Below are 26,395 nucleotides of genomic sequence, written 5' to 3' on the forward strand. Positions count from 1 at the left end.
TCAAGGGGTAGAATCATAGGATCATAAAATCATACTGATCCCGCCGATCTTGTATAATCCCAACAATCCTGAGCTCCAATTCTACTAAAAAGCCAATCCATGCCTAATCGATTTAGTGCTTCCAGATCATACAAATCCAGATTATGATTTTACAAACCATGGTTGAATCCATAATATAATAAATTACAATTATTCATGTACTCCCACCACGGCCTTGTATCCCTTTACTTCGACGAAAAGTTAGGAGGTAAAAAAAAAGTTTATAAGAGTAAAAAATAATATCGCTCACTCCAAACAGTCAATATCGTCAGTTTCATGGCGAGATACAAACAGATAAATTACTGAGCATATTTTACCCTAGCACAGTGGCCAAATTACATATAAAGATCCAATCTGTAACGAAGTCCATTATATATTTGTGTTATTTTTACTACACCCTTTTCTATTTTTCATCCAAGTAGACAGACCCCCCTATTATCTACATCTGTGCTGAAATATCGTATGCAATAAGACACCAACAGCAAAATCAAACAAAAGAGCACAAACTTCTATTCCAAACAATTAGTATGCCCCAAGTCTTTTAAAAACAACTCTTTACAAAGTGCTGTGAACGCCAAGTTAACCAACCAAAATAGTCTTTTACCACACAAAACATTAGCAACATGGCAATGCAAAACAGGTATAAACCGTCGGAGTAGAGCAGAAAGGTCTACCTACTGAGCGAAATCATACCTTGGCTGCAGCACCCAACACAGGAAACTGGGCAGGATCATCGAAATGGAGGGAAGGAATGTCAGGGCCTCTGTGCCCTGCATACCCACCTCCGATGCTGTCACGGCCTCCACGGCCTCGACCTCCTCTCCCACCACGGCCACGACCCAGATATGGTCGAACATAGCTCCCTCCATTAGCAGGTTTTAGAAACTCCGTTATGCTTAATGACTGCAAGAACAGAGAAAATTTCATTAAATTTTGTGCATGGATATATGAAATAAAGTTGACATGACTAAGTAATTGGAGATGTGTTTGATAGAACTACCTTAAACTAGTAGGAAAGGGCATAATCTACATGTTCTCAACAAATGAGGACATGGGCGATAAAGCCCCAATGCAACATGACATCATTTTCAGTTTTAATAGGCATGGAGAAATAATCTATATGTCAAGACTAAACAACGCAGGATACAGAGTTCCAGATAACTTGAATAATTCAAGAAAAAAGAAAGATTGATTTGCGAAGTAAAAGAATAGTTGGGTTGTGCAAGTACTGTAGTGCCAAAGCCAATATATAAAATCCAATCTTTGTGGTAGAACAGTTTGGGATGGAAATAATTCCAGAACTGATTAGGCGATAAACAAGTTATTAATGGGAATACCCATACCAATTCATGTATGCAAATTTACAATTTGAATAGTACAATGATAAATAGCTAATTTATTCTTATTTAAAATATTAACAAAATGGAAATTTTAAATACTAACTGTCAGGAACCTAGTTGTAGATAGATTTGCAAAATGTCAAATTCTGCCACATAACCTCATTTCCTACTCTCTATCGCTCACCTCCACCAAAAGAAATAGCAGGACTATAAAAGCTTCTGAATTTTCACATCACTTGTCTATCTTTTTGGTATGCCTCTCCGCTTTTATTTTCCTTTTCTCTTTTATCTACATGAATCAAGCATGAATGCATTGCATATGCAGACTATATGGTCTCGAGAAGGAATGCATTGGCAGTTGGGGCAATTTGGTAAGAATGAAAATTTCATTTTCTTGACCAATACAAGTTTTGATGCTGATTAGAACTGGGAGACAGTGACACACGGTGTGATTTTAATCCATGGATAACAATTGAAATAGCATGACTGCCAGGAGTGTTTCCTCTGCATAATTACGGAGATTAATCAGTGACTAATGATAGTAATTATAATTCACTATAAAATCGTCAGCAGACTTGCACGTGCAGAACAAAATAACAGAGAGATAGAATAAACAATAGATATTATATCACAATTACAGATGTGACCTTACGAACTCTTTCTTCCTTCTCCAAACTATCCTTCTTCAGCTTTTCTCTCTCAATTTTCTGACAACCAGTAAAGTTAGTTGTTTACTTGGAATCTCTACATGTCAAAGAAAAAAAATAAAAATGCTATAGGGAAGTCTCCAAGAGCTAACCAGTTTAACAAAATTTTCTTCTTGCTTTTTCTCAACAAGCTGCATGCTTTCAAAATCCTGGTCAACAACCACCTTCCTCTCCTCGATTTTCAGAGGCTGTAATGCCTTTCGTTTCTCTTGAAGGACCTTCTCATATTCATCAAGGGTCATTTCCTATAACGGAAAAGAAGCTTTTAGACATGAAGTATCATGTTCAACTCAAATTTCAATGAATAACTTAAAATCTACTAGTGCAGTAATTCAGTAATCATATTGCTACACTCGAAAGAAGAAAGGGGACGCTCTAAGGATTGCTCAATGGAAAATCAATCTAAATAGATGTGAGCACCCTACACCTCCAAATAAAGAGACTTATTTTGTGGTTGAAACCTTGTTTTAGTGAGGATTGCTAACTATGTTCAATTATCCTGGAATTGATGTAACCCATCTTGACACAATACAACAACAACTAAGTCTTATCCCACTAAATGAGGTCGGCTACCATCTTGACACAATAAATTTATATATAGTTTTTAAAAATTATGAAAAATTGTAATACATTGTCCTCTTCCTTGGGATCCTTCTCATCAGAAACCTCTCTGTCAACCAATTGGTTTTGATCTGTAATCACTGCTTCTTCACCATTTGACACATTGGCAGTTGCAAGCATATCCCTGCTCCAGAAAGTTTTTAGTTCAATCAGTTCAACTATTAATAAAACTAATACATGTTACTGAATTTCTATTAATAAACACAAGATATCCATTTTCTAGTTTTCTAAAATAAAGAAAAAATATGATAATAAGAGCACAGGTAAGAGCTTTAGCACAAGACATCTACTTGTGGATTGCTCCCTCTGTTGCTTTATTAAACAACCAAAATTTATACCAGAACAAGAATTTACAAGCCTACATAGGGTAAAATGGATACAAAATAATCTTGGGAAAAAAATACCTAAGAATATTAACCAAGCCTAAAAATGTTTTCAGTCAGTTATTCTATTATAATTAACTATATTCAGTCGATAAGAAAATAAATCAAACGGCCACCAAAATATAAAAAAGTGTCATTTGATGTAAACAAAGAGTGGTAGCACATTTGATTTTCTTTTTTTTTTTCTTTTTTCCACTTGTACTGGAATGGTACTAGTACTTTGTGCAATAAATATATCTTTTGCTTTTGCCAAATTTGCAACAGAACAAGCAACAGATAACCAAAATGAAATTAAATTGAGCGTGAAATAACCTTTCCAATGAAGGTAGTCGAGTGTTCTATGAAACAACAATCATGATCCTCAGCAAATAAAGATTCAACCAATCTAGTAATCATCTGATGAACTAATATGAGTAGCCAAAATGAAAGAGAACAGGATCAGATCGCTGCTTCTCATTCTATTTATACCCAAACCATTCACAGATATAGCATATAACAATTGTATCATTTTGCTAACAAAGTAATCTAATTTATAAGTAAAATCATACCATCCAGATGCACCATCAGCAGGAAGGGTAATGCTATTGACTTGTTCCATTCCAGTAGGAACATCCTCTTTGTTCTTAGGCTCATTCCATTCATCTCTTTTCCTTTCAAGAACAGGCTCCTTCTCAATATACCTCTGACCAATGCCACCTCTGCTTCCTTGTCTGCCTCCACCAAATCCTCTCCTTCCTCGGCCCTCACCACCTCTGAAATGTTGGTTATCATGGTCATAGCCTTTTCCCTCCCAACCTGAATTCCAGTGCTGATCACCAAACTTGCTCTCAAATATAGGTCCATGGTTCTCCACATGTTCATTGGTTTTTCCCTGCACCTCAGCCTCCACATCCACCCAATCTACACTCTTTCCTTGGTTTTCCAACTCAACGCCATATTGATTCACACCATCAAATCCCTGATGCTCGTAGAAGCCCCTTTCTATCCAACGCCCCCTTGCTCCTCTGCCTCCACTCCGCCCACGGCCACGCCCTCCAGAATCACTTCCAAAGCCCCTTGAGTACCCATAATCTACCTTCTCGTTAGAATCGAGATCAGCACCTTCCCCGCTGCCAGATCGAAGCCCACCTCTGCCAAGTCCGCGGCCACGATCGCCTCTTCCTCTACCCCGCTTAGCCCGCGCTGAATTAAAACAAAATCGAAACAAATCCTTTAACAGAAATCAAAGTTCAACGATACCAAGAAAACCACCACTTCGAAAGTGAAGACGAAGTTAAGAAGCCGTACCGAACTCCGCTGCAGGAAGAGGCTTGGGAGGAAAACCATCATCTCGGAGCTTGGGTGTGGCCTTGGGCTGGGGTTTTTCTCCCGCAACCGAGCTCTTAGACTCGACCTTCGCAAGGAGGACCATGACATCGCCACCATCGTCGTCTTCGCCTAGAAGCGCAAAAGGATTGTCCTGCCGAGCCATTGGGATACTGGAGGGCGATAAAATCGCCTCCTACTCTTCTTCTTCCTCCACCTCAAACCCTAGCCCCAACTGCCAGAGGCTCCATAGCGGCAGCCACCGAAGTCGTCGAAACCCAAAATCGCATTATTGTTCGACGCCTCTTCGGCCGAGATTCCATCGATTGCTGCAAAAACAAAAGGGAAATGTTCAATTTCCCCCATACCTTAATCACTTTTTGTAAAATGCTCCTTATACTTAATTTATTTAATTACTTTGAAAGCTTGCTTAATCTCCCATAGCCTCTTAAAATAATATTTATTTTTTAAAAAATATTTACAATTATTTCAAGTTTTTGAGATCTATTTATTTAAAAATTAATAATAAAATAATTGTATAATAATTTTGACTAAATTATTAAAAAAATGTTTTCTTTTATAAAAAAAATTAAAAAAGAGGTTCCAAATTAAAGAAATAACATATTGCTGTCCATTTTTCTTAAAAAAAAAAAAAGGTCAAATGAGCCGTCCTTATTTAAAAAATAATGTGTTTGATTGGGAGTTAATCTTCATCATCTTGGTTATTCATCTAAAATTATTAATAAAAATTTTATTTAATTTAAATAATCGATGATTTCCTGTTTCATATCCGACACGTCAGTAAAAGGGACATGTAACCTGGATTCAGAAAATCTCGAAAAATTAAGATTTTTCTTGATTCCGGAATTAACGAATTTTCATTACCAAAAATACCTTCCGATACGAGAAAAACGTAAAAAAAATTAAAAAAATATAGAAAAAAATGTTAAAAAATAATAAAAATTAGAAAAAATATTAAAAAAATGTTAGAAAAAAAAATAGAATAAATGTAAAAAAATATTAAAAAAAAAAGACGTAAAAAACTTTTTAAAATAGAAAAAAATGAAAAAAATAAAATTTTTTAAAAATTAAAAAACGTAAAAATAATAAAAGTAAAAAAAGGAAAAAGTAACAAAAACACATAAAAGAAATAAAGAAAAATGTGAAAAAGAAAAAGTAAAAAAACATAAAAATAAGACAAATCTAGAGTTTAAATAATAATAATAATAATAATAATATTATTATTATTATTATTATTGATCCGGCGGATAGAACAGGTGGCCCTCGTTTGGAGGGGTCGACGCCATGTGGAAGTCAAAGGGCCAGGTGGCCGACCGGAGACGTTTTGTGAGCCGGTCGGAACCTCCCGGTCGGCCGACCGAGGAATATCTGACGGTAAGAGGCGCCCCAGCAGGAGTCGGGGTTCCGACGCTCAGTGGAACAGTAGCAAGGAGCTGAGCGGAAGGCCTAAGAGAAGGTGATATACTGTTAACAGTCCTTACATAGCATCCTACCGAAATTCTCCCCAGCATACCGAAGTAAATGGCAGTCCGGACGGGAGGGGAGTTCCGTCCGGCCAGGGCGTGAGATGAGGTCCGTCCGGCCGGCGCGTGAACTCCCTGTCCAGCAGGACGGACGGACGTCCCGACCTGTGGTGGGTAGAGATAGACAAGAACATCTTCTGACAACCGTCAAGTCCTATGGCTATGCTATACTCCAAGTCTGACAACGAGGGGTTCTGTTGTCCCATCAAGGACATACTCGGACTGTAGCAGTATGGCGTCAGGTAAGCTTTCTGACAGACACATACCGAGGTATGGGTTGCGGACACGTATGCACCTTAGTGGACGTGCAGGAGCTCTTTCGCCGCTCTATATAAAGAGCCGCATACTTCGCCGGAGGTACGCGCGCAACACCTCTGGAGCCACTTTCTTCACTGTTTGCTTGCCTGACTTGAGCGTCGGAGGGTCGCCGCCGGGAACCCCTTCCCGGCCCGACTTCTGTGCAGGTTCGCCGGAGGTTCGTGCGACCAGTCGAAGATCCACGTCAGCAGCCGGGAGCGCCACGTGTCCAGCGTCCGTTGATTCAGCATTCGGACAGGATCAATTATTATTATTATTATTATGTATAGGTTGTTTTGTAACTGACGGTAATATAGTAAGATATTAAACTAAGTTATTTATTAAAACATTCAAACAAATAAACATTATCTTGGTTAAACAAATAACATTTGATTATATTTTATTCTCCATAATTTTGATTATGTGATTACCTGATAAAAGTTATTCGTTATCTTCTTCAACCAGTTAGCTTCCACAATATATATAAGTTAACCAATAGTTGTTACACGTCGTAAAGGTTATATGATAATTTCTACATAGTTAATCATAATTAAATTATATTTATTTAAAATGTAATAAGTGTTATGGAATTTTCATCGTTTGATTTGGAGTCTTCATCTTTTAATTTGCTTATTAAAATATTATTTTAATTAGATTAGCATTAAAAAATTAAAATGATATAAAATCATAATGGTAAAAATTAGATGTTAGGTTCTATAATTGTAGAAACTAGCAACCTAGTTTTACACGATCGAATGATTAAATAATCTACTGTAAAAATTAATTGCTAATTTTTACACGTTATAAAAATATTGTGATCAAATGATCAGATAATATAAAAATATTATGAGAAACTCACTTTAAAAAAGGTATAGAAGGATCCTCATTTGACTTTAATAAAATAAATAATAAGATACTCATCTAACGACAATGTAAATAATGAGAATCCATTGAATTTTTACCTATTTTTAATTAGAAAACAGCTACTTAGTCAATTTTAATAAGCATTATAATATTGGTTTTTATATTTACGTTAAAATTTTAATAGCAATTATTGTTTTAATGTATTTATTAATTTATTAGGATTTTAAAAAATCACCATCATTTTTATTGTCAATTGGGTGGGGAAATAGTTTTACTAAATACAATCTTAAAAACAAAAAAATATTTAAAATCAAAAAATTAAAACTAAAATAATTTTAAAAATTATATGATTTTTTTTCATCCTTGTTAAGATAAAGATATTAAGGGTGATTTGTTAAATCTTTTAAACGTTTAGACCATGTTGAAAATAACCGTAACATCAAACCCGGTTCAGCCTGAGCTCATACCTAGCTTTTGGCCCACTCACTAGTTCGCCGATGCTCCGCTCGTCCGCCGCCTTGCTCCTCCGCCGCTGCTGCCTCCACTCGTTCGCCCCTCCGGCGCCGGCTCTCCATTCCTCTTCGAAGGATGCCTACTTCGCTGCGGTCAGCCACATCGCTGGCGTCGTCCGCCGCGATTTCTACCTTGAGCGTACCCTCGGACGCATGCGCCTTCCCCCTCCCACCTCCGACCTCGTCCTCCGCGTCCTCCGAGAAGCCGCCCACAGCGCCCCCCTCTCTGCCCTCCGCTTCTTCGCCTGGGCTCGCAACTCCTCCTCCTACCGCCCCTCCGGCCCCGAGTTCGACGCCCTCATCCTCCCTCTTGCCCGTCACCGCCACTGGTCTCAGATGTGGAAGCTCGCCGAGGACATGCGCTCCCTTTCCCTCCCACTCCTACCCTCCACCTTTTCCGCCGTAATCGAAGCTTACGGTGATGCCTCCCACGTTGATCTCGCCGTCGACGTCTTCAATCGCCTCCCCAAGTTTGATTGCCCCCAGACCACCGCCGTCTATAATGCTCTCCTCTCCGCCCTTTGCCGCGTTGGGAACTTCCATGGTGCATACGCCCTTATTCGCCGGATGGCCCGCAAGCAGGTCCTCCCTGACCGCCAAACCTTCTCCATCCTCGTCAATGCCTGGTGCGCCGCTGGCAAACTACGAGAAGCGCAGGACTTCCTTGAGGAGATGAACCGTCGGGGCTTCAAGCCTCCAGTCCGCGGTCGTGACATCCTCATTGACGGCCTCGTCGACGCTGGTTACCTCGAGTCTGCCAAGTCGATGGTGCTGCGGATGACCAAGGAAGGCGTGTTGCCGGACATCACCACCTTCAATTCACTCCTTCAGTCGCTCTGTGATTCCGGGGAGACGGATTTCTGCGTGGGGCTACTCCAGGAGGCAAGCGACATGGGGCTCTGCCCGGACATCTCAACCTACAAGGTCTTGATCCCGGCAGTCTCCAAGTCAGGGAAGATTGAAAAAGCCTTTAAGCTGTTTTACAGCGCAGTGGACGATGGAAATAAGCCATTTCCAAGTTTATATGCAACCATAATCAAGGCATTGTGCAAGGCAGGGAGATTCTGTGATGCATTTAGTTTCTTTAATGACATGAAAGGCAAGGGGCATCCACCCAACCGGCCAGTATTCACAATGCTTGTGAAATTGTGTGTCCGTGGTGGGAAGTTTGTGGAGGCTGCAAACTATTTGGTGGAGATGACAGAGATGGGAATGGTGCCGATGTCACAGAGCTTTGATATGGTAGTTGACGGATTGAAGCATTGTGGGAAACATGAACTTGCAATGAGGATGGAGCAGATGGAAGTATCACTCAGAAGCTACTAGTGAAACAATCATTCTTGGGTGGATGTTTTCTTTCCAAAGGAAGATCAATTTTTATCAGGGATTTTTTCATGTCATATGGTCGACCATGAAGTCCATATGAAGGAGGCCCTTCAACTTGCAATCATGTACACTATCTCTTTTCAAAAGCTCAGGTATAAATTATGAATTGCTTTCTTCTAGTAAAATTTCTTTATTTTTTAGCAAATTGCTTGCTTTGGGGGTAAAAAGAGTTTTTGTGCTTTTGATCACAATCTAATTTTAGTTTTGAAAGGAATATTTAGTGTTTGTGTAGCATACTATGACCTAGTTTTATTCCAAACTGCTTAGGTATAGAGTTTACATGGGTAGCTAATTGAGCCAATAGAGGCTGGGATACTTTGTGAACTGTTGTTTTCTCTTACGTATCTAATTAAGCTGATTCTGGAAGTATGCATGTAACTTCACTTTTAATAGTTGAACTAGTATTAACTTAATAATTCATCTTTTTGGCAAATGTTGATATTTCAATTGATTATCCATGAGAGAAAATAGGTTAGATGGAATGAACAAGTTCAATTGTGGCTAATATACAATGAATTAGAGTGCAAGGTGTAAGGAGTAGAAGAAGAACACAGAAAATAATACTCAAATAGTTGGGGCAAATGGCTTTGATGATGATGACACATCATGGTGGATGATGGTCTGTAGATTTATGATAATAACCAAATTTACATTTTAATAAATAAAAAAAACTACTATATGAATTCATACAGACATTAGTTTTGTGGTTCATCCATTGTGAAAGAAAACAAAATTTTAGAGATACGTGTACCAAAATTATATTCAATATAATTCATCGAGTGCATGCACCCATGGATCGCTAGTTAGGATATAAAATTAGCACTAGCACTGAGGATGAAATAAATCCAAACTTTTTCTATCCAATCGTGCACTACATATCATAAATACAACTGTTGAATTCACCACCATCAGCAAAACATATAACTTTTATGGACTACTTTAAGCCAGTTTAGAATAGTTCAATCCCATTTAAAATAGAATAATCACTGTATGTTTGGTTTAAGACTTTCCAACAACTTTCATTTCATGTGAATAGATTAATAAACTGGTATTTTGCAAATAAGAGTCATATAAAAGAACTGTCTGAAGCCAGCCCATGCATTCAGTGCATCAGTCTACATATGTTCCTTTCTCTCTCTTCCCTCATCCATCCTAGTCATCCACCAAAGTAAATCATTATATATATTTTTATCAATGTATTTGAGAAATCTTGACACTCAATGCGCAATCTTCATGCATTGCCTAGGGACCAGATTTTGTCCTCCATTGCACTTGTTGTCTGACTTAGATATCAACACATATAGATTCAGTTTACTGATATATTAGGGATTTATGGGGTGCAGTTGCCTGATCCTGTCTAGTGGATACACCCCTGATTATACACCTTCACTACTTGTGTATGCCGTACACATTCCTTGGATATTTTTAGAAATCTTGACACTCAATAAGCAAGTAAAAATTTAAAATAAAATAAAATAGAGGAGACTGCTTCAAAAGAAATGAAAATTCATTATCAATTTTTTTTTTTTTTGATATCATGTGCAATCTTCTTGCACTGCCTAGCATCCAGATTTTGTCCTCCATTGCATTTGCTTTATGACTTAGATATCAACACATAGATCCAGTTCACTGATATATTAGGGATTTATGGGATTATAACTCATGGATGATGCAACCAAAAAAGGGTGCTTACCCCTGATTATCCACCTTCGCTACCTGTGTATGTCATCCATGTTCTTGTTACTATCTGTTGCCATCTTGCAGTTCACCTTTCTTAGAACAGTTGTTTCTCGTGCCTTTGATTTGTGTGTGTGTGTTTCTCTGTCTCTCATGTTAGTTCTTTACTTCTTCCTCTCCTTGATCCAAGGTAAATGCCCAGGACAATAGTTTGCCATATGACAAGTCAGAAATTGCATTGGCAAATAAAGTTTGCAATGTGATGAAATCTTGGTACTCTAGTCAATTCCAAGAAAAAAAAAAAAGTGCCGCGGTAGGACATTCAGGTTGTCTCTCAGGTACCCGTGGTTCGAATCCCAGCTACGGTGTATTTGTAGAAATTTTTCCTCCAAATGAGGGACGTAATCAAAGAATGTTGGGCTTTTGGGTTGGCCGCCGCGTGCGCTTCCCGATTTACCCTGGTAGTTGGTGGGAAATTTCTGTGGGATCGAACCGGTCACCCCAGAGATAATCAATGAGATTAATTGAAATTATCATTTTCTAATTAATTCCTAGAAAACTTGCTTTAGGTTATTGGCATCTATACTTCTCTGCTTGATACATCAATGCACATTTAGAGATCGATCTTTACTACTGCACTACACCTGCTAGGATCTCGAAATGCCTTTTATATAATATTACTTACTTTTTTACCCCAGGTAATGGTGTAAATTAATGATTAGGTTTTTTAATGGGCAACTAAGGGATTTAATATTTGAATTTAAATTGTAATGTATTATAAGATTTTTTTCCTCCGGATCAAAGAAAGTTAGTTATTTGAATGACCCTCCTTAGCCGAGTGAATCATTTTTTTTTTTTTGAAAATTAATTGATTCTAAAAATTAGATACCGATTCCGATTAAAAAAAAACGCTCTTTTGATTTACTTAAAAGGTAAAATGTCTCCCCTACAATTATATTGCCCATCGCCCACGGCCGACAAAAGAATTTTAAAAAAAAAACTGCATGTATTTCTTTTTTTAAAAAATGAAAAGCTGCTCTATCAAAAATATCATTAAATCCATTAAAATTTATCATCTGTTATTATCTGGCCGTTGAATGACAAGTTTTTGTGGAGCCGATGTGCCGATTTTTTTTAAAAAAAACTGCCTCTTTTGATTCAATAAAGGCAAAATGAGAGCCTGCCATTTATCTCGCCCATCTGGACGTCTCCCACGGCTAACAAAAGAATTAAAGGAAAGTTTTTTCTTTTTTAAAAAAATGAAAAGCTGCCTATACGAAATATTCGATTATAAATATCATTAAATTCATTAAAATTTATCAACTGCCAAAAGGGCCAAAACTCAACCGGTTTAAATATACTCATGTAATTTTATAGATTTAAAAAATAGCAATAGAGATTAGAGAACAGTGAGACACAAAATTATAAAATTTTAAAAATTGTTAAATGAGTTATAAATTTTTCAAAAATATTTAAATTGTTAAATTATATATATAAAAATTTTAGAAAAATATAAAAAAAAATATTTTATAATAATTATTATAAATAATTTATGTAATAAATAATAACAACTTGCTGCCTGAGCACAGCTGGTAGAGCGCATGGCTTTTAACCATGTGGACGTGGGTTCGTTTCTCACAGATGACGATAGCTAGGGGTGTAAATAGACTTATTCGAAGTTTGATTTAATAAAAATATTTTTAGTTTTAACATATTGTAAGCTCATGAATTAATTTTTAAATAATAATTTTGATATTAAATTTATAAATTTTACATTTTATTTATGAAAAAGACAAATATATTTATTATAATAAAATTATAAATTTTAATAAAAATATTATAATTTTTAAAAAATATATAATTTAATTTTTAATAAATATTTAAGTTTATAATTTATATTTATTAAGTTCATAAGCTCGTAAGCCATGAATATATTCGTTCAATAAAGCTTGAGCTCGGCTCGATTATAAACGAGCCAAACTCAAACATCCAAAGATTTGACTCGGCTCGATTACATCTCTAGCGATAGCATTTTTCTCCTACTTAGTGTGATCATTTATTCTTTATATTATTTTATCTATTTCTATAGGCATTTTAAATCAACATGCCGTCTTAGCTCAGCTGGTAGAGCGCATGGCTTTTAACCATGTGGTCGTGGGTTCGATTCCCACAGACGGCGACAGCAATTTTGTCCCACTCATTGTGTTATTATTTATTAATTATATTACTTTTTCAACAGCTACACTTCAAAGTCAACTTGCCGTCTTAGCTCAGCTGGTAGAGCGCATGGCTTTTAACCATGTGGTCGTGGGTTCGATTCCCATAGACGGCGATAGCAATTTTGTACCACTCAGTTGTGTTATCATTTTATTATTTATGTTATTCTTTCTACAGCTATACTTCAAAACCAACATGCCGTCTTAGCTCAGCTGGTAGAGCGCATGGCTTTTAACCATGTGGTCGTGGGTTCGATTCCCACAGACGGCGATAGCAATTTTGCCCCACTCTGTGTGTTATCATTTATTAATTATATTACTTTTTCTACAGCTACACTTTAAAGTCAACTTGCCGTCTTAGCTCAGCTGGTAGAGCGCATGGCTTTTAACCATGTGGTCGTGGGTTCGATTCCCACAGACGGCGATAGCAACTTTATTGTTTCAGTTATTTTCTCCTGCTCTGTTAAAAAATAAAAAAAAAAATTTAGTAGAAATCCAAATTTTTACAAAATTTCATAAATTGATTTATTTTAAGAGTTTTTAAAAACCATAATTCGATTGTTAAAGAATATAAAATTATAATAAATCTTATAGATTATTTCATTCAATGTAAACTTCTCGACATTAAAAAAAAAAACTCTCAATGATATTTATAATTAACCACTTTGAACGGAAATTTTATTACCCTTTAATCGGCTCCGAGCTACAGTAAAGTGAAAATAGTCTAGTTATCATCTAAATATTCATAGTTTAATCTTCAACTATAAATATATTATAGAAAATTTTCTTTCAAATGAGACATGCAACCATCGGATACTGAGTTTCTAGATCGTTTACTGTAAGTATAATATGTTTCTTAACATATTATACTTCCCGATTTACTTTAACGATTGATAGAAAGTTCTTATAGACTAGACCAATCATTCTAGATGCGGTGTCACTGGTTCATTATTTTTTTTATTCTGATTTAATCAACTTAAACATCCTGAATTGATATATTAAAGATAAAATTAAATAAAATATTTAATTCAATTTTTCTTTATAAATAAGGTAATTAACATTCTTAAAATAGTAACTACAAAAATAACAATTAAACTTTATGTCATTAGTGGAGTATGTTAGTATGTTATTGTACTTTATCTCCTACTATATGATTATATATATACTTAAATAAATTTTATCTTGTTATATTGTATTAATTAAGTCTTCTTTTATTTTCCTCTTCTTCGTTTGATATATGTTGATCCAGTGGTAAGGACGGGGGATCCTCGTTGGCAGGAGGTCAACGACAAGTGGAGGTCAATGGTCAAGATGGTCAACCCCAGGGTCAGGTCGAACGGACAGATGTCACGCCGAGCGGACCGGCGGGCCATCCAAGCACCCGGACCGGATGAAAGACAGCTCGACCAGGGGTCGGGTTTCCGACGCTCAAGGTAAAAGAGTCTATGGCCGGGCGGACCGGCCGCTCGTACGAGCCGTAGAACAATAAGGCACAGTTCCATCCGAGCACGAGCAGGACTTCCCAGCCCGGGCTGAGGTATGTGCATTCCCGGGAGCCAATGAGTGTCAAGCGATTGTTCCGCTCGGCCCGGAAGCAGATAAGAGCGCTAGGAGACAAAAATGACAGCTGGTAACTTCATCCTCGAGATATCTGCCGCCGACAAATAGCACGGTCGGCGGCCGAAGCGGACAGAGTATCGTACGGTGGAAGTTTCCACCGTTACATCCAGGATATGCTCGGACGATTGCAGAATGACATCAGACATGCTTTTCTGACACAGCCCTACTGAGGTATGTTTAGGGAAGCGTGCACGCATCGAGAAGTGTGCCCGCGTCTCCCCGGGGTCTTATATAAGGACCCACAGACTTCGACGGAGGTATGCAATCTTGATCACTGTAGCCACAGTAACGTTACTCTGCTTCTTCATTGCCTGACTTGAGCGTCGGAGGGTCGTCGCTGGGAAACTCCTCCCGGCTCGGCTTCTTTGTAGGTTCGCCGGAGATCTACACCAACAGTCAGAGACAGCGGAGAGTGTCACGTCCCCAGCGTCCGTCGACTCAGCGCTCGGACAGGATCAAATTGGCGCCGTCTGTGGGAACGCACCTAAATCCGAGCCTAAAAGATGGAAGAAGCTGGATGTCAACTCCTGGTAACGCTCTCTCCTGAGGAGCTCGAAGCACTCATTCAAGCGCGAGCCGCAAAAATGGTTGAGCAACAACAGAAGGCTCAAGCAGAAAGGATAACGCAGAAGGCCGCATCCGTCTCTGGAGGCCGAGCGGCAATGGAAGATCGACCGAAACAATATTCTACATAGGCTCAGAACAAGGGGCAGACCGGCACACCGGGAGACGCGTCGACTGCCCCTATTCTATTCCATCGAGCACTATTCCAGACGCCATCAGAATTTGCCCTAGCCAACCAGGGATCATCCGACGAGGCGCCTATCCGTGACGCTAGGAAGGGCAAGGCGCCCCGGACGGATTCATCCCCCGAGTGGATCAATCGGCAGTTCTCCAACGTCATCCTGAGAGACCCACTATCAAAGCATTATGCGCCTCCGGCGATCGGAGAATACAACGGGACCACCGACCCGGATGACCATCTGGGTAAGTTCGACAACACCGCCACTTTACATCAATATACAGATGGGGTGAAGTGCCGAGTGTTCCTCACCACCCTTTCTGGGTCGGCACAATGGTGGTTCCGGAAGCTGCCGGATGGATCAATAACAAGCTTCAAGGAGTTCCGCACGGTTTTTCTCCACCACTTCACGAGTAGCAGACGCTATCAGAAAACCAGCGTCAGCCTATTCGCCATCAAACAAGGACCGAGGGAGTCGCTCCGAGCCTACATCCAACGCTTCAACCAGGTGGCCATGGACATCCCGACGGCCACCTCGGAGACTATGATGAACGCATTTACACAGGGGTTCGTGGACGGGGATTTCTTCCGTGCGCTCGTCAGAAAGTCGCCCCGCAGCTACGACCACATGTTGAACAAGGCCAATGAGTACATCAACGTGGAGGAAACTCAGATGGCGAGGAAAAAAGAAGCACCAGCCGAGCCACCAGTCCCCGCCGAGCGGAAGCTGCCTTCCAATTATCAACCGCCATGAGGACCCCACGCAGAGATGGCTCGTCCCCATCAGCAAGCAAGGCCGCAAGCCGTCCAACAAGTAGCGGCCGATTGGCCTAGGCCAAAGGGGAAGGTGTGGACTCGCATGTTCTGCTCGCTCCACCAATCCGCCACACACAACACCCGGGATTGTCGGAGTCTCCCTCCAATCGTTCATTCCGCTCCCAGGAGTTATCGTCGCCGATCCCCATCGCCTAATAGGCGACATCGGCACCAAGAGGCCGGGCGAGGAGCAGCTAGAGAATCACCCCGAGCGACACCTTTACCAGCCGCACAGAGCTAATCCCCGGGCGTCGCATGAACGACCTAAGCCATCCGCTCGAGAGGAAGAGAACAGAGGAAATGCCACGAGGGGCGAAATCAACATTATCGCAGGAGGCCCAACCGGAGGAGATTCCAACAGGGCACGAAAGGCGAATGCAAGGCAGCTCACGATCCATGCAGTTGGCTGCAGTCAGAAGCGGGCGAACGGGCCCGAGATCAGCTTTGGGCCGAGGGACCTCGAAGAAGTCGAAGTCCCGTATGATGACGCCCTCATCATTCGAGCGGTAATAGCTAACTACACTATTCACCGCATTTTCTTTGATACAGGCAGCTCGGTCAACGTCATCTTCCGGAAGACATTTGACCAATTGCAAATTGACCGAGCCGAGTTGCTGCCGATGACAACCCCCCTCTACGTATTCACCGGTAACGAAGTTTTGCCGGTCGGACAAGTCCGGTTGGCTATCTCGCTGGGGGAGGAGCCACTCAGAAGAACGCAGACCGCCAACTTCATCGTGGCCGACGCTCCCTCCGCGTACAATGTTATCCTGGGACGACCGGCTCTTAACGAGTTCCGAGCGGTCGTCTCCACCTTCTGCCAGAAGATCAAGTTCCCGGTGGAAGATCAAGTTGGGGAGGTCCAAGGAGATCAGCTTGCAGCCCGACGATGCTGCGTAGAGATGGTCCGAGCCGAGGCTAGATTCGCTCTGAAAGTGCCACGAGTCGAGGTAAACACTTTAACCGAAAAGCCACCTTCTCTAGTTTATGAAGAAAAAGAGGAGGTACAGATCAACCCTTCCTGATCGGAGGCCACGACTTTCATAGCAGCCGACTTGGAGGGAAGTTAGAAAGAGAAGTTGATCGGCTGCCTCCAAAAAAACTGCGACGTTTTCGCTTGGTTGACCCATGAGCTGCCAGGAGTCTCGCCGAGCATAGCGCAGCACGAGCTCCACGTCCGACCGGATGCTCGGCCGGTAAAGCAAAGGAAGAGGGACTTCAGTGCCGAACAGAATATCATCATCCGGGCGGAGGTGGAGAAGCTCTTGGAGGCTGGCCACATACGGGAGGTGCAGTTCCCGAGCTGGCTCGCAAACGTGGTGCTGGTCTCCAAACCAGGCAACAAGTGGAGAGTCTGCATCGACTTCCGGGATCTGAACAAGGCCTGCCCAAAGGATTTCTAGCCCTTGCCCCGAATCGATCAACTAGTAGACTCCACGACCGGATGCGAGTTGATATGCATGTTTGATGCATATCAGGTCTACCATCAAGTGTCACTCGCCCGAGAAGACCAAGAGAAAGTCAGTTTCGTCACTGCAGACGACACTTATTGTTACAAGGTAATGCCGTTCGGACTGAAGAACGCGGGAACTACCTACCAACGGCTGCTGAATAAGGTATTCCGGGAGCAGATCAGGCGCAACTTGGAAGTGTATGTGGACGATATACTTATCAAATCCTTCCGAGCGGCGGACATTTATGCGGATTTGGAAGAAACTTTCCAGACACTGAGAAGATACGGGGTCAAGCTAAACCTACAGAAGTGCTTGTTAGCAGCAAAAGGCGGGCGTTTCTTGGGCTATATTGTGACCGAGCGGGACATAGAAGCGAACCCCAGTAAGTTAAAGCATTGCAAGATATGCCTCTTCCTAGAAATCTTCGAGAAGTACAATGCCTCACCAGTCGGATAACGGCGCTATCACGATTCATCTCCCGAACGGCCGACCGAAGCTTTCCTTTTTTCAAGATTCTGCGCAAGGCTACCAAGTTTCAATGGGGCGAGGATTGCGATCGGGCGTTCGAGAAGCTGAAGACTTATCTCAATTCTTTACCTGTGCTGGCCAAACCGACTGTAGGAGAGTCGCTCTGTATTTACTTGTCTTCGACCGATCATGTTGTGGGCTCGGCATTAGTAAGGCCGAACGATGAAGAGCAGTCCGTGTACTTTTTAAGCCACATTCTAAAGGATGCTGAAGTTCGCTACACTGGTCTCGAGAAATTGACTTTTGCCTTGATCCTCGCCATGCGGAGATTACGTCCTTATTTCTTAGCGTATACAATCATCGTGATGACGAACAGCCCGCTGGGAAGAGTGCTCCTGAATCCAGAAGTGTCCGGGTGGCTCATCAAGTGGACAACGGAGCTGAGTGAGTTCAACATTCAATATCAGCCGCGCTCGGCGATTAAGGCCCAGTCCTTGGCAGATTTTGTGACTGAAGTGCAAAACCCCGAGCCCGAAGCTATGTGGAAGGTATTTGTGGACGGATCATCCACTCGGCTCGGGAGCGGAATTGGCATCCTGTTGCTTTCCCCTCAAGAAGAGCGGATGCACCTGTCCGTCCGACTGGATTATCTAGCAACCAATAATGAAGCGGAGTACGAAGCCCTAATAGCTGGCTTGCAGGCCGCGCGGCACGTGGGAGCCAGCCGGATGACTCTGTTCTCAGACTCCCAGTTGGCCGCTCAGCAACTCTCAGGGTCCTTCGAGATAAACAACGCGAGGCTCAGGCTCTACGCGGAGGCCTTTGAAAAGCTCAGGACCAACTTTATAGAAGTTATCATACAGAAGATCCTCCGAGTCGAGAACCAGTCTGCGGACGAGCTAGCCAAGCTTGCCAGTTCGATATCGTCGGTCGTCATCCAGCAACCAATCGAGCAAGTGTCCATGGTGGCGCACATCGACCGGATGGAAGGTCTCATATTCCCAAGCGATTGGAGGACATCTATAATTGAATTTTTGCGATCGGAGGCCACGCCGTCCGATCGGGAGGAAGCCCAACTATTGAGGAGGAGAGTCGGCCGATTCACGCTCATCGGGGACCAACTCTACAAGAAAACATTCTCCCGACCGCTGCTAAAGTGCGTCAGCTTGGAGGACGCAGAGTACATTCTCCAAGAGGTACACCAAGGATCTTGCGGAGGTCATCCGGGCGGCCGATCTCTGGCTAGGAAGATCCTGCTGGCCGGATACTTCTGGCCAACTCTACAGGAAGACACCGCTCGGACCGTCGCTACCTACCTCTCTTGTCAAAGGTACCACAATTTCTCCCATAGGCCTACGACGGAAATGAAGGCGTCCACAGTATCCTGCCCGTTCGACCAATGGGGCATGGATATCGTAGGGTCTTTCCCCATGGCGACCGGTCAGCGGAGGTTCTTACTAGTGGCAGTCGACTACTTCTCCAAATGGGTCGAAGCCGAACCACTAGCCAAGATAACCGAACAGATGGTCAAAAAGTTCATCTGGCAGCATATAATCTGTTGGTTCGACATCCCTCGTCGACTCATCTCGGATAACGGCCGACAATTCGTTGGTCAGGAGCTCGAAGAATGATGCAAAGGATACGACATCGAACAACACTTCACTTCAGTGTCGTATCCTCAGAGCAACGGTCAAGCCGAAGTGGTCAATCGGGAGATCCTGCGAATACTTCGGATTCGGCTCGATCACATAGGAGGAAGCTGGGTAGATGAGATGCCCGACGTACTATGGGTCATCCGCACAACCCCAAAGGAGGGAACGGGAGTAACACCGTTCCACTTGGTGTACGGCGGCGAGGCGGTCGTCCCAGTCGAGGTCAGAGTGGAGTCCGATCAGATCCAAAGCTACGATGAGGACAATGCCGAGCGGAGGCAGCTGGAGTTGGACCTGGTGGACGAAGCAAGAGCTAAAGCGGTCGTCCGGCTAATGGCGTACAGGTAGAGAATGAAGCAAAATTACAACAGGCGTGTAATTCCCAGAACATTCCAGGTCGGTGATCTTGTATGGAAGAAGGTGAAGCTGGTCGGCGATGTGAGCAAAATGGCAGCTCCCTGGGTGGGGCCCTTTAAAGTCGTCGAGAAGCTCCGATCGGGTGCCTACTACCTGGAAGACAAAGGCAGACGACGGCTAGATCGACCATGGAGCGCAAACCACCTCCAGCCATACCGCGTTGGATAAAAGGTGCACCATTGTAATTCATTTCATGTACGTTCCGTTCGTATGTATCCATTGGCTGCAGGATTGAAGATAAGAAACATTACGAAGAGTCTGAGCATTATTCGCCGAACGACAACCTACATGAAGACCGTCGAGCGGCGACGTTAAACTCTAGAGTCGGACCGGCGACTATAAACCCCCCGGCTTGAAGATCATCGAGCGGCGACGTTAAACTCTAGAGTCGAAACGGCGACTATAAACCACCCGGCTTGAAGACCGTCGAGCGGCGACGTTAAACTCTAGAGTCGGACCGGTGACTATAAACCCCCCGGCTTGAAGACCGTCGAGCGGCGACGTTAAACTCTAGAGTCGGATCGGCGACTATAAACCCCCCGAACGGGACAGCGCCGCGCAAATATACTGAGGCCCAACATCTAGGGCCGATGATCAGCAAGCCTTGATCCTAAGGACAAGGGGAAAGTAAGGGTGTGCGCTTACCAGCACCGATCAACGAACAACATTACGAAAATTCCATACGGAGGGAAGGTCGATGGACCGAGCGGCGCAGTTGAAAAGGACACGAACAAAGAACTAACGGAAGTCCCGTATGAGATAAAGGCCGTCTGACCGAGCGAGGAAGTTAAGAAATTATGTAGCGGGAGAAGGGTCGAGCGACCGGTCGACGTAGTTACAGGAAGCACTCAAACGAAAAGCTAACAGAGCAAAAGTTGGCAATCCAAAATTACATTTAAAATCTCGCCGAACAAGGGCAAAGTTACAGATGTCATTCACTAAATCAAGGTTGTTTAAGCCGACCGGGAGAAGTACATAAAAAACAAAGCAAGTCTTCATTAAAGGTAAGGCTGTTGAAGCTGACCGGGAGAATTACAGAAAATACTTTTCACTCAAGAACGTCGAAAATGGGCTCGAAAATGTGCTCCAACAGCCCGGCCAGATCCTTGGGGGGGGATAGAAGCCGCCTCCGGAAGCTGGCCCTTGGCCTTCAAGTATGTAGTTGTGGCTTGGATGACTTCTTCAAAGGCAAGGACCAGCCGATCACTGAATTTGTTGTCAAAGTCATCTGACTGGAAGTAATTGTGCCTCATCGTCGCGAAGCGCCCTGGTTCGCCATCTTGGTATTCTCTGAAGGCGACTCGGGTGGCTTCTAAGGCGTCTTAGAGATCTTTAATGTCTCCTCGAAGTTTAGCCTCAGTAGTCGAGCGCCCCTTTTGCTCAGCGGAAAGCAGATCGGCTAACTCTTGGACACGCCGCTCCAGCGTTCGGGCCTGTTGATTCTTGGCCTCTAAATCAGAAATGGCTGGATTTTTTCTGTTGGTCGCCAGCTTCATCTCCCTGTCGTGAGATTTGACCTGGGCCTCAAGGCCAGCTACCCTGGTCTCCAAGCCAGAGGACTTGTGCCGTTCAACCTCCAGTAATTTCTCTGATTTGGTCAGTTCGGCTCGGAGCGTGGCATATGATGGCCCCTGAGATGGCGCCCCTTCAGAAATTTGAAGCTTTTTTAACTCTTCCTCCAGGGCAGCCAGACGATGGCTGACCGCAATGTTCTCCACCCAGTACTGTTCGGACGGAATAATGTCAAGAACCAAGATTAAGCGTACAGTAGGTTAAAGAGCATACCCCGGTTGTTTGTTGTAGATGGCTGTTGCTGAGCTGCCCGGCGGTCATCAGGGCAACGCGAACCCTCGCATCTTCCCATACTTTCACGAGCGGTCCTCGTATGGTGATCTGATGCTCCGGAGCAGTTGGTCGATCAGCGGCCAAAAGGTACTCTTCAGTGAGAAGATGGAGGACGACCTTGATCGTTCGACGGCCGCTTGGATCGGATTGGGAAGAGATGGATCGACCGGACGACTCGCCGAGCAGAGCAGAAACTATTCCCGAGCGCTTGAGCCGAAGACGAACCCGCGGCAGAGAACTAATGGGTCGCGCTTCGAGGGTGGCTGGTTGGTCGAGCTGGGAAGGAGTTCGGTCCGAAGAGATGGCCTCGGTTGAAGCAGGGACTGGGTTGATCGCTTCAGAGGGGGCGTCAACTGGCTCGGTCACCGGTTCCACGAGTGTGAGATCCGTTCGGCACCGTTTGCGTGTTATCAAGGGGGAGTCGCCGGCCGACTGCCCCACTTCTTCAGTGGTAGGCTGACCGACGGACGAGATTGCGTCACCGATCGCTCCGGTTGCAGGGATTCGACCGGTAGACTCTCGGGCCTCTGTTGGAGCTTCTTCGCTCTCGCCCTCACGCGAGCCGACCGACGCAATCCCCAGATCGACCATCTCCTTAACGGCCGCTGCTTCTATTTTGACGACCTTCAATTTCATCCGCTCGGTGGCCTTGGCGCACCACATGATGTCAGCTACATAAAAGAAGAATAAATCAGTTAGACCAAAAGGAGTGGAGACAGGGAAAGTGCTTACCCAGGCTGCTCGAGAGCTTCGTTCGGATCGGGCTCAATCCGAATATGTATAACACCCCCTCGTGAAGTAGCTTATTGATACTGAACCTCTGGCCGGCTAATAGATTGGCTGCATGAAGATAATCCGGCTGGCTCTTATATTTACCGAGGTCCGGCGGGCTCGGCACAGTGGTCTGCCATTGGGTGCGAAAGGATGGTAGTTCGGGAAAGCGAAGGTAAAAATAATTTTCCTTCCAGTGCTTGTTCGAGGTCGGCATCTTGTCGAAAAAGACAAGACCGATCCGCGATTGAAAGAGAAAAGTACCCCACTCGGACTGTTTGGGATAGTAAAAGTAATGGAAAATTCTGGGGACTAAGGGATTGCCGTGCAGCTTGAAAAGGACTACTACGCCGCACAGCAATCTAAAAGAGTTGGGGACAAGTTGGCCGAGCGGGATGCGAAAATAATTACAAACCTCACGGATAAAAGGATGTAGAGGGAAGCGCAGACCGGCCACAAATTGGTCGCGAAAGAAGCAAACAGTGCCGGTCGGCGGATTGTGGGGCCGATCGGAAGAGGTGACCAAAACTAGTCTATGGTCAGGAGGAAGTTCGAATTCGTTAAGGAAGCGTCCCGCGTCATCCTCGTCAAACCGGCTTACCATGGTCATATACCATAGGCCAGGAGAAGGATCAGATGGTTGCGAGGTGCTAGACATCGCCGGAACAATACCGAGGAAGAAAGGACGAAGGAAAGAATGAAAGGGTTGACGGAGGAGATCGAAACTGTATCGAACTAGCGCAAAGGCTACCGGAAGGGAAAACACGGAGGAAGGTAAAGATATGAGAATGCTTACTGGGAGGCGAAGCGTGAAGAAGGAGGTCGAAAGTTCGTCGGGGCGCCGAGGCAAGCGAACGTCGAGAAGATGGACGCGAGAGGAACCACCAAAAGCACGAAGGCAAGAACGATAGAAGGAGAATCAACGTCGGCACCTGATAAACCCGGGGCGCGGACCACAACAGCCGTTCGATCTAGGTCATCGAAAGGAATGATGGCATTGGACCGTCAGATTTGAACCGACGTCTGTCCCATCGAAGCTGACGCCCCCGCCGTACGATGACGGCAGACTCGCCAAGTGGCGGTCAGTGATTGGACAGCATTTAATGAACATCATTACTCGCGCGTGGGCAGCTTAATGAGGATTGGCACGAATTCCGAGGAGACCCGCCGACTCCGATCGTCCTTAAAAGTGGTAGCGCGACAAGCGGCAAATAGAAATCAAAACTATCAAGGCATAGCCATCAACTCGCCGGTCGGCTGAATGGACCTCCCCAGAGGCGAACGGAGGTACACTTTCAGGAGCGGCAGAGTGGATGTTGCCCAATCAAACTCATAGTCCAGTCAGTCGGACTTAGCGCCTCCTTCGACTAGACTTGGGGGAAGGCATGTGATCCGGTGGTAAAGACGGGGGACCCTGGTTGGCAGGAGGTCAACGACACGTGGAGGTCAATGGTTAAAAGGGTCAACCCCAGGGTCAGGTCGAGCGGACAGATGTCACGCCGAGCGGACCGGCGGGCCACCCAAGCATCCGGCTGACCGGACATCCGGCCAAGGATCCCCGGACCGGACGAAAGACAGTCCGACCAGGGGTCGGGTTTCCGACGCTCAAGGTAAAAGAGTCTATGGCCGGGCGGATGGGCCGCTCGTATGATCCGCAGAATAATAAGGCATAGTTCCATCCGAGCACGAGCAGGGCTTCCCCGCCTGGGCTGAGGTATGTGCATTCCCAGGAGCCAATGAGTGCCAAGCGGCTGTTCCGCTCGGCCCGGAAGCAGATAAGAGCGCTAGCAGACAAAAAGGACAACTGGTAACTTCATCCTCGAGACATCTACCGCCGACAAATAGCACGGTCGGCGGTCGAAGCGGACAGAGTATCGTACGGTGGAAGTTTCCACCGTCACATTCGGGATATGCTCGGACGATTGCGGAATGACGTCATACATGCTTTTCTGACACAGTCCTACTGAGGTATGTTTAGGGAAGCGTGCACACATCGAGAAGAGTGTCCGCGCCTCCCCGGGGTCTTATATAAGGACCCCCAGACTTCGACGGAGGTATGTAATCTTGATCACTGTAGCCACAATAACGTTACTCTGCTTCTTCGTTGCCTGACTTGAGCGTCGGAGGGTCGTCGCCGGGAAACCCCTCCCGGCTCGGCTTCTTTGCAGGTTCGCCGGAGATCTACACCACCAGTCGGAGACAGCGGAGAGTGTCACGCCCTCAGCGTCCGTCAACTCAGCGCTCGGACAGGATCATATGTGTTTGTCATAGTTTCGTATCGCCTAACTAGAGCAACATATTCGTACCATCTTAAACGTGTTTCTCGAAGTTTTCTCTTAATAGATGCAACTCTGACTTTCTCTCCAATGCTCTTATTTATTATTCTGTCCATTCTCATATATCCACACATTCACCTTAACATTATTATCTCTACAACTTTCATCTTCTGCTCATACGCTCGAGTTACAGCTACATACAACATAACATGTCTAATTGTTATTTTGTAGAACTTTTCTTTAAGTTTTAGAGGTATTTTACGATTACATAAAACACTCGACGCTTTTCTCCATTTCAATCATCCTGCTTGTATTTTATGTAAGATATCTCTTTCAATCCCTCCATCGTTTTACAAAAGTAATCCTAAATATTTAAAGCTTTCGGCTTTGGTCAACCCATCATCTCCTATCTTAACAATTGTCTCATTACGTATTTCATATATTTTTTCTTTATTGTAAAACTTAAATTTCATATATTTAGTCTTTATTTTACTAAGCCTAAAACATTTTCATTGTAGTTTTCCTACCAAGATTGTCACGCCCCAGAGGAGTCCCTGTCCGAAGAAATTTCAGCAACATTTCACCTATACGGGTAACAATCTGAAGCATTACTACATACAAAATATACATCAGCCACATACGACTGGAATATATACACAATAGAAACAATATAACATACAATTTAATATACTCAGCCTACCCGACTGGACAACAATGAAATAAACACAACCATGCAGTTTAGTAAGCCTACACGGCTAAAAGCAAACACACAACAACGAAAACGCAGCGGAAAACACAAAACAATATGAACATAAGAGCAACAACGACACTGACAAAATACCTGAAATCACCAGACTTGACTCCAAAATTCACATCGACTTATTGAAAAGCAAAATTACACAAAATCAACATATCACCCAAACGATAACAAAACTCCAAAAAGAAATTATCCTCGAGTGTGACGTAGGACCCAGGACTGGCGGCCGACATCTCTCCAAGCATCCATGACTCATCTACCTGTTACCTGGAGAAAGAAAACAATTTTGTGGGGTGGTGAGTATTGGAACTCAGCGGGTAAGGAAAGAGATAGTGCATGAACATAACATATAAGTAGAGAGTGTCAACAGTATACAGCCTCATAAGAAAAATAGCATATACTATAATAGAACCAAAATAAATGCTCATACCTGAAACCATATCCTAGGCTAGGTATAGTAGGTGAGAACTGATACTAACCTGCTAAAGCAAGGTATATACCACATTCTAATGAATAAACTAGTATCTAAACATCTACAATGAGAATATATCTCAACATAAGTAAACATATCAGCATACGTGAACAACAGCAATAAATAAGCAATAACAGCATATATAGATAGCAGCCAAAATAAATATAATAATAAACAGCGTATGCACGGATGGCCACTCCCGTCCACCTCTCCG

General features: G+C 43.5%; 2 protein-coding genes and 4 non-coding genes across 6 annotated transcripts; 5 read left to right on the forward strand and 1 right to left on the reverse strand.

Annotated features, from left to right (window-relative positions):
* Positions 1-526: 526 nt before the first annotated feature.
* LOC122015604 (RGG repeats nuclear RNA binding protein A-like) lies at positions 527-4,726 on the reverse strand. The gene is made up of 6 exons (XM_042572588.1): positions 4,378-4,726; positions 3,639-4,272; positions 2,717-2,831; positions 2,179-2,331; positions 2,027-2,086; positions 527-942 (listed from the first exon to the last, which is right to left on the reverse strand). The coding sequence occupies exons 1-6, from the start codon at positions 4,559-4,561 to the stop codon at positions 727-729; spliced, it is 1,362 nt and encodes a 453-aa protein (XP_042428522.1). The 5' UTR covers positions 4,562-4,726; the 3' UTR covers positions 527-726.
* Positions 4,727-7,575: 2,849 nt separating this feature from the next.
* On the forward strand, positions 7,576-9,117 carry LOC122017983 (pentatricopeptide repeat-containing protein At5g18390, mitochondrial-like). Its single transcript, XM_042575715.1, has one exon. The coding sequence runs from the start codon at positions 7,598-7,600 to the stop codon at positions 8,936-8,938; it is 1,341 nt and encodes a 446-aa protein (XP_042431649.1). The 5' UTR covers positions 7,576-7,597; the 3' UTR covers positions 8,939-9,117.
* Positions 9,118-12,781: 3,664 nt separating this feature from the next.
* Positions 12,782-12,854, forward strand: TRNAK-UUU. The gene has a single exon. It is a non-coding gene; the product is annotated as a tRNA-Lys (tRNA).
* Positions 12,855-12,934: 80 nt separating this feature from the next.
* TRNAK-UUU lies at positions 12,935-13,007 on the forward strand. The gene has a single exon. It is a non-coding gene; the product is annotated as a tRNA-Lys (tRNA).
* An 82-nt stretch (positions 13,008-13,089) lies between these two features.
* Positions 13,090-13,162, forward strand: TRNAK-UUU. The gene has a single exon. It is a non-coding gene; the product is annotated as a tRNA-Lys (tRNA).
* An 80-nt stretch (positions 13,163-13,242) lies between these two features.
* Positions 13,243-13,315, forward strand: TRNAK-UUU. The gene has a single exon. It is a non-coding gene; the product is annotated as a tRNA-Lys (tRNA).
* Positions 13,316-26,395: the final 13,080 nt, after the last annotated feature.

The sequence above is a fragment of the Zingiber officinale genome, chromosome 8B, assembly GCF_018446385.1.
Source record: "Zingiber officinale cultivar Zhangliang chromosome 8B, Zo_v1.1, whole genome shotgun sequence".
Lineage (NCBI taxonomy): Eukaryota > Viridiplantae > Streptophyta > Magnoliopsida > Zingiberales > Zingiberaceae > Zingiber > Zingiber officinale.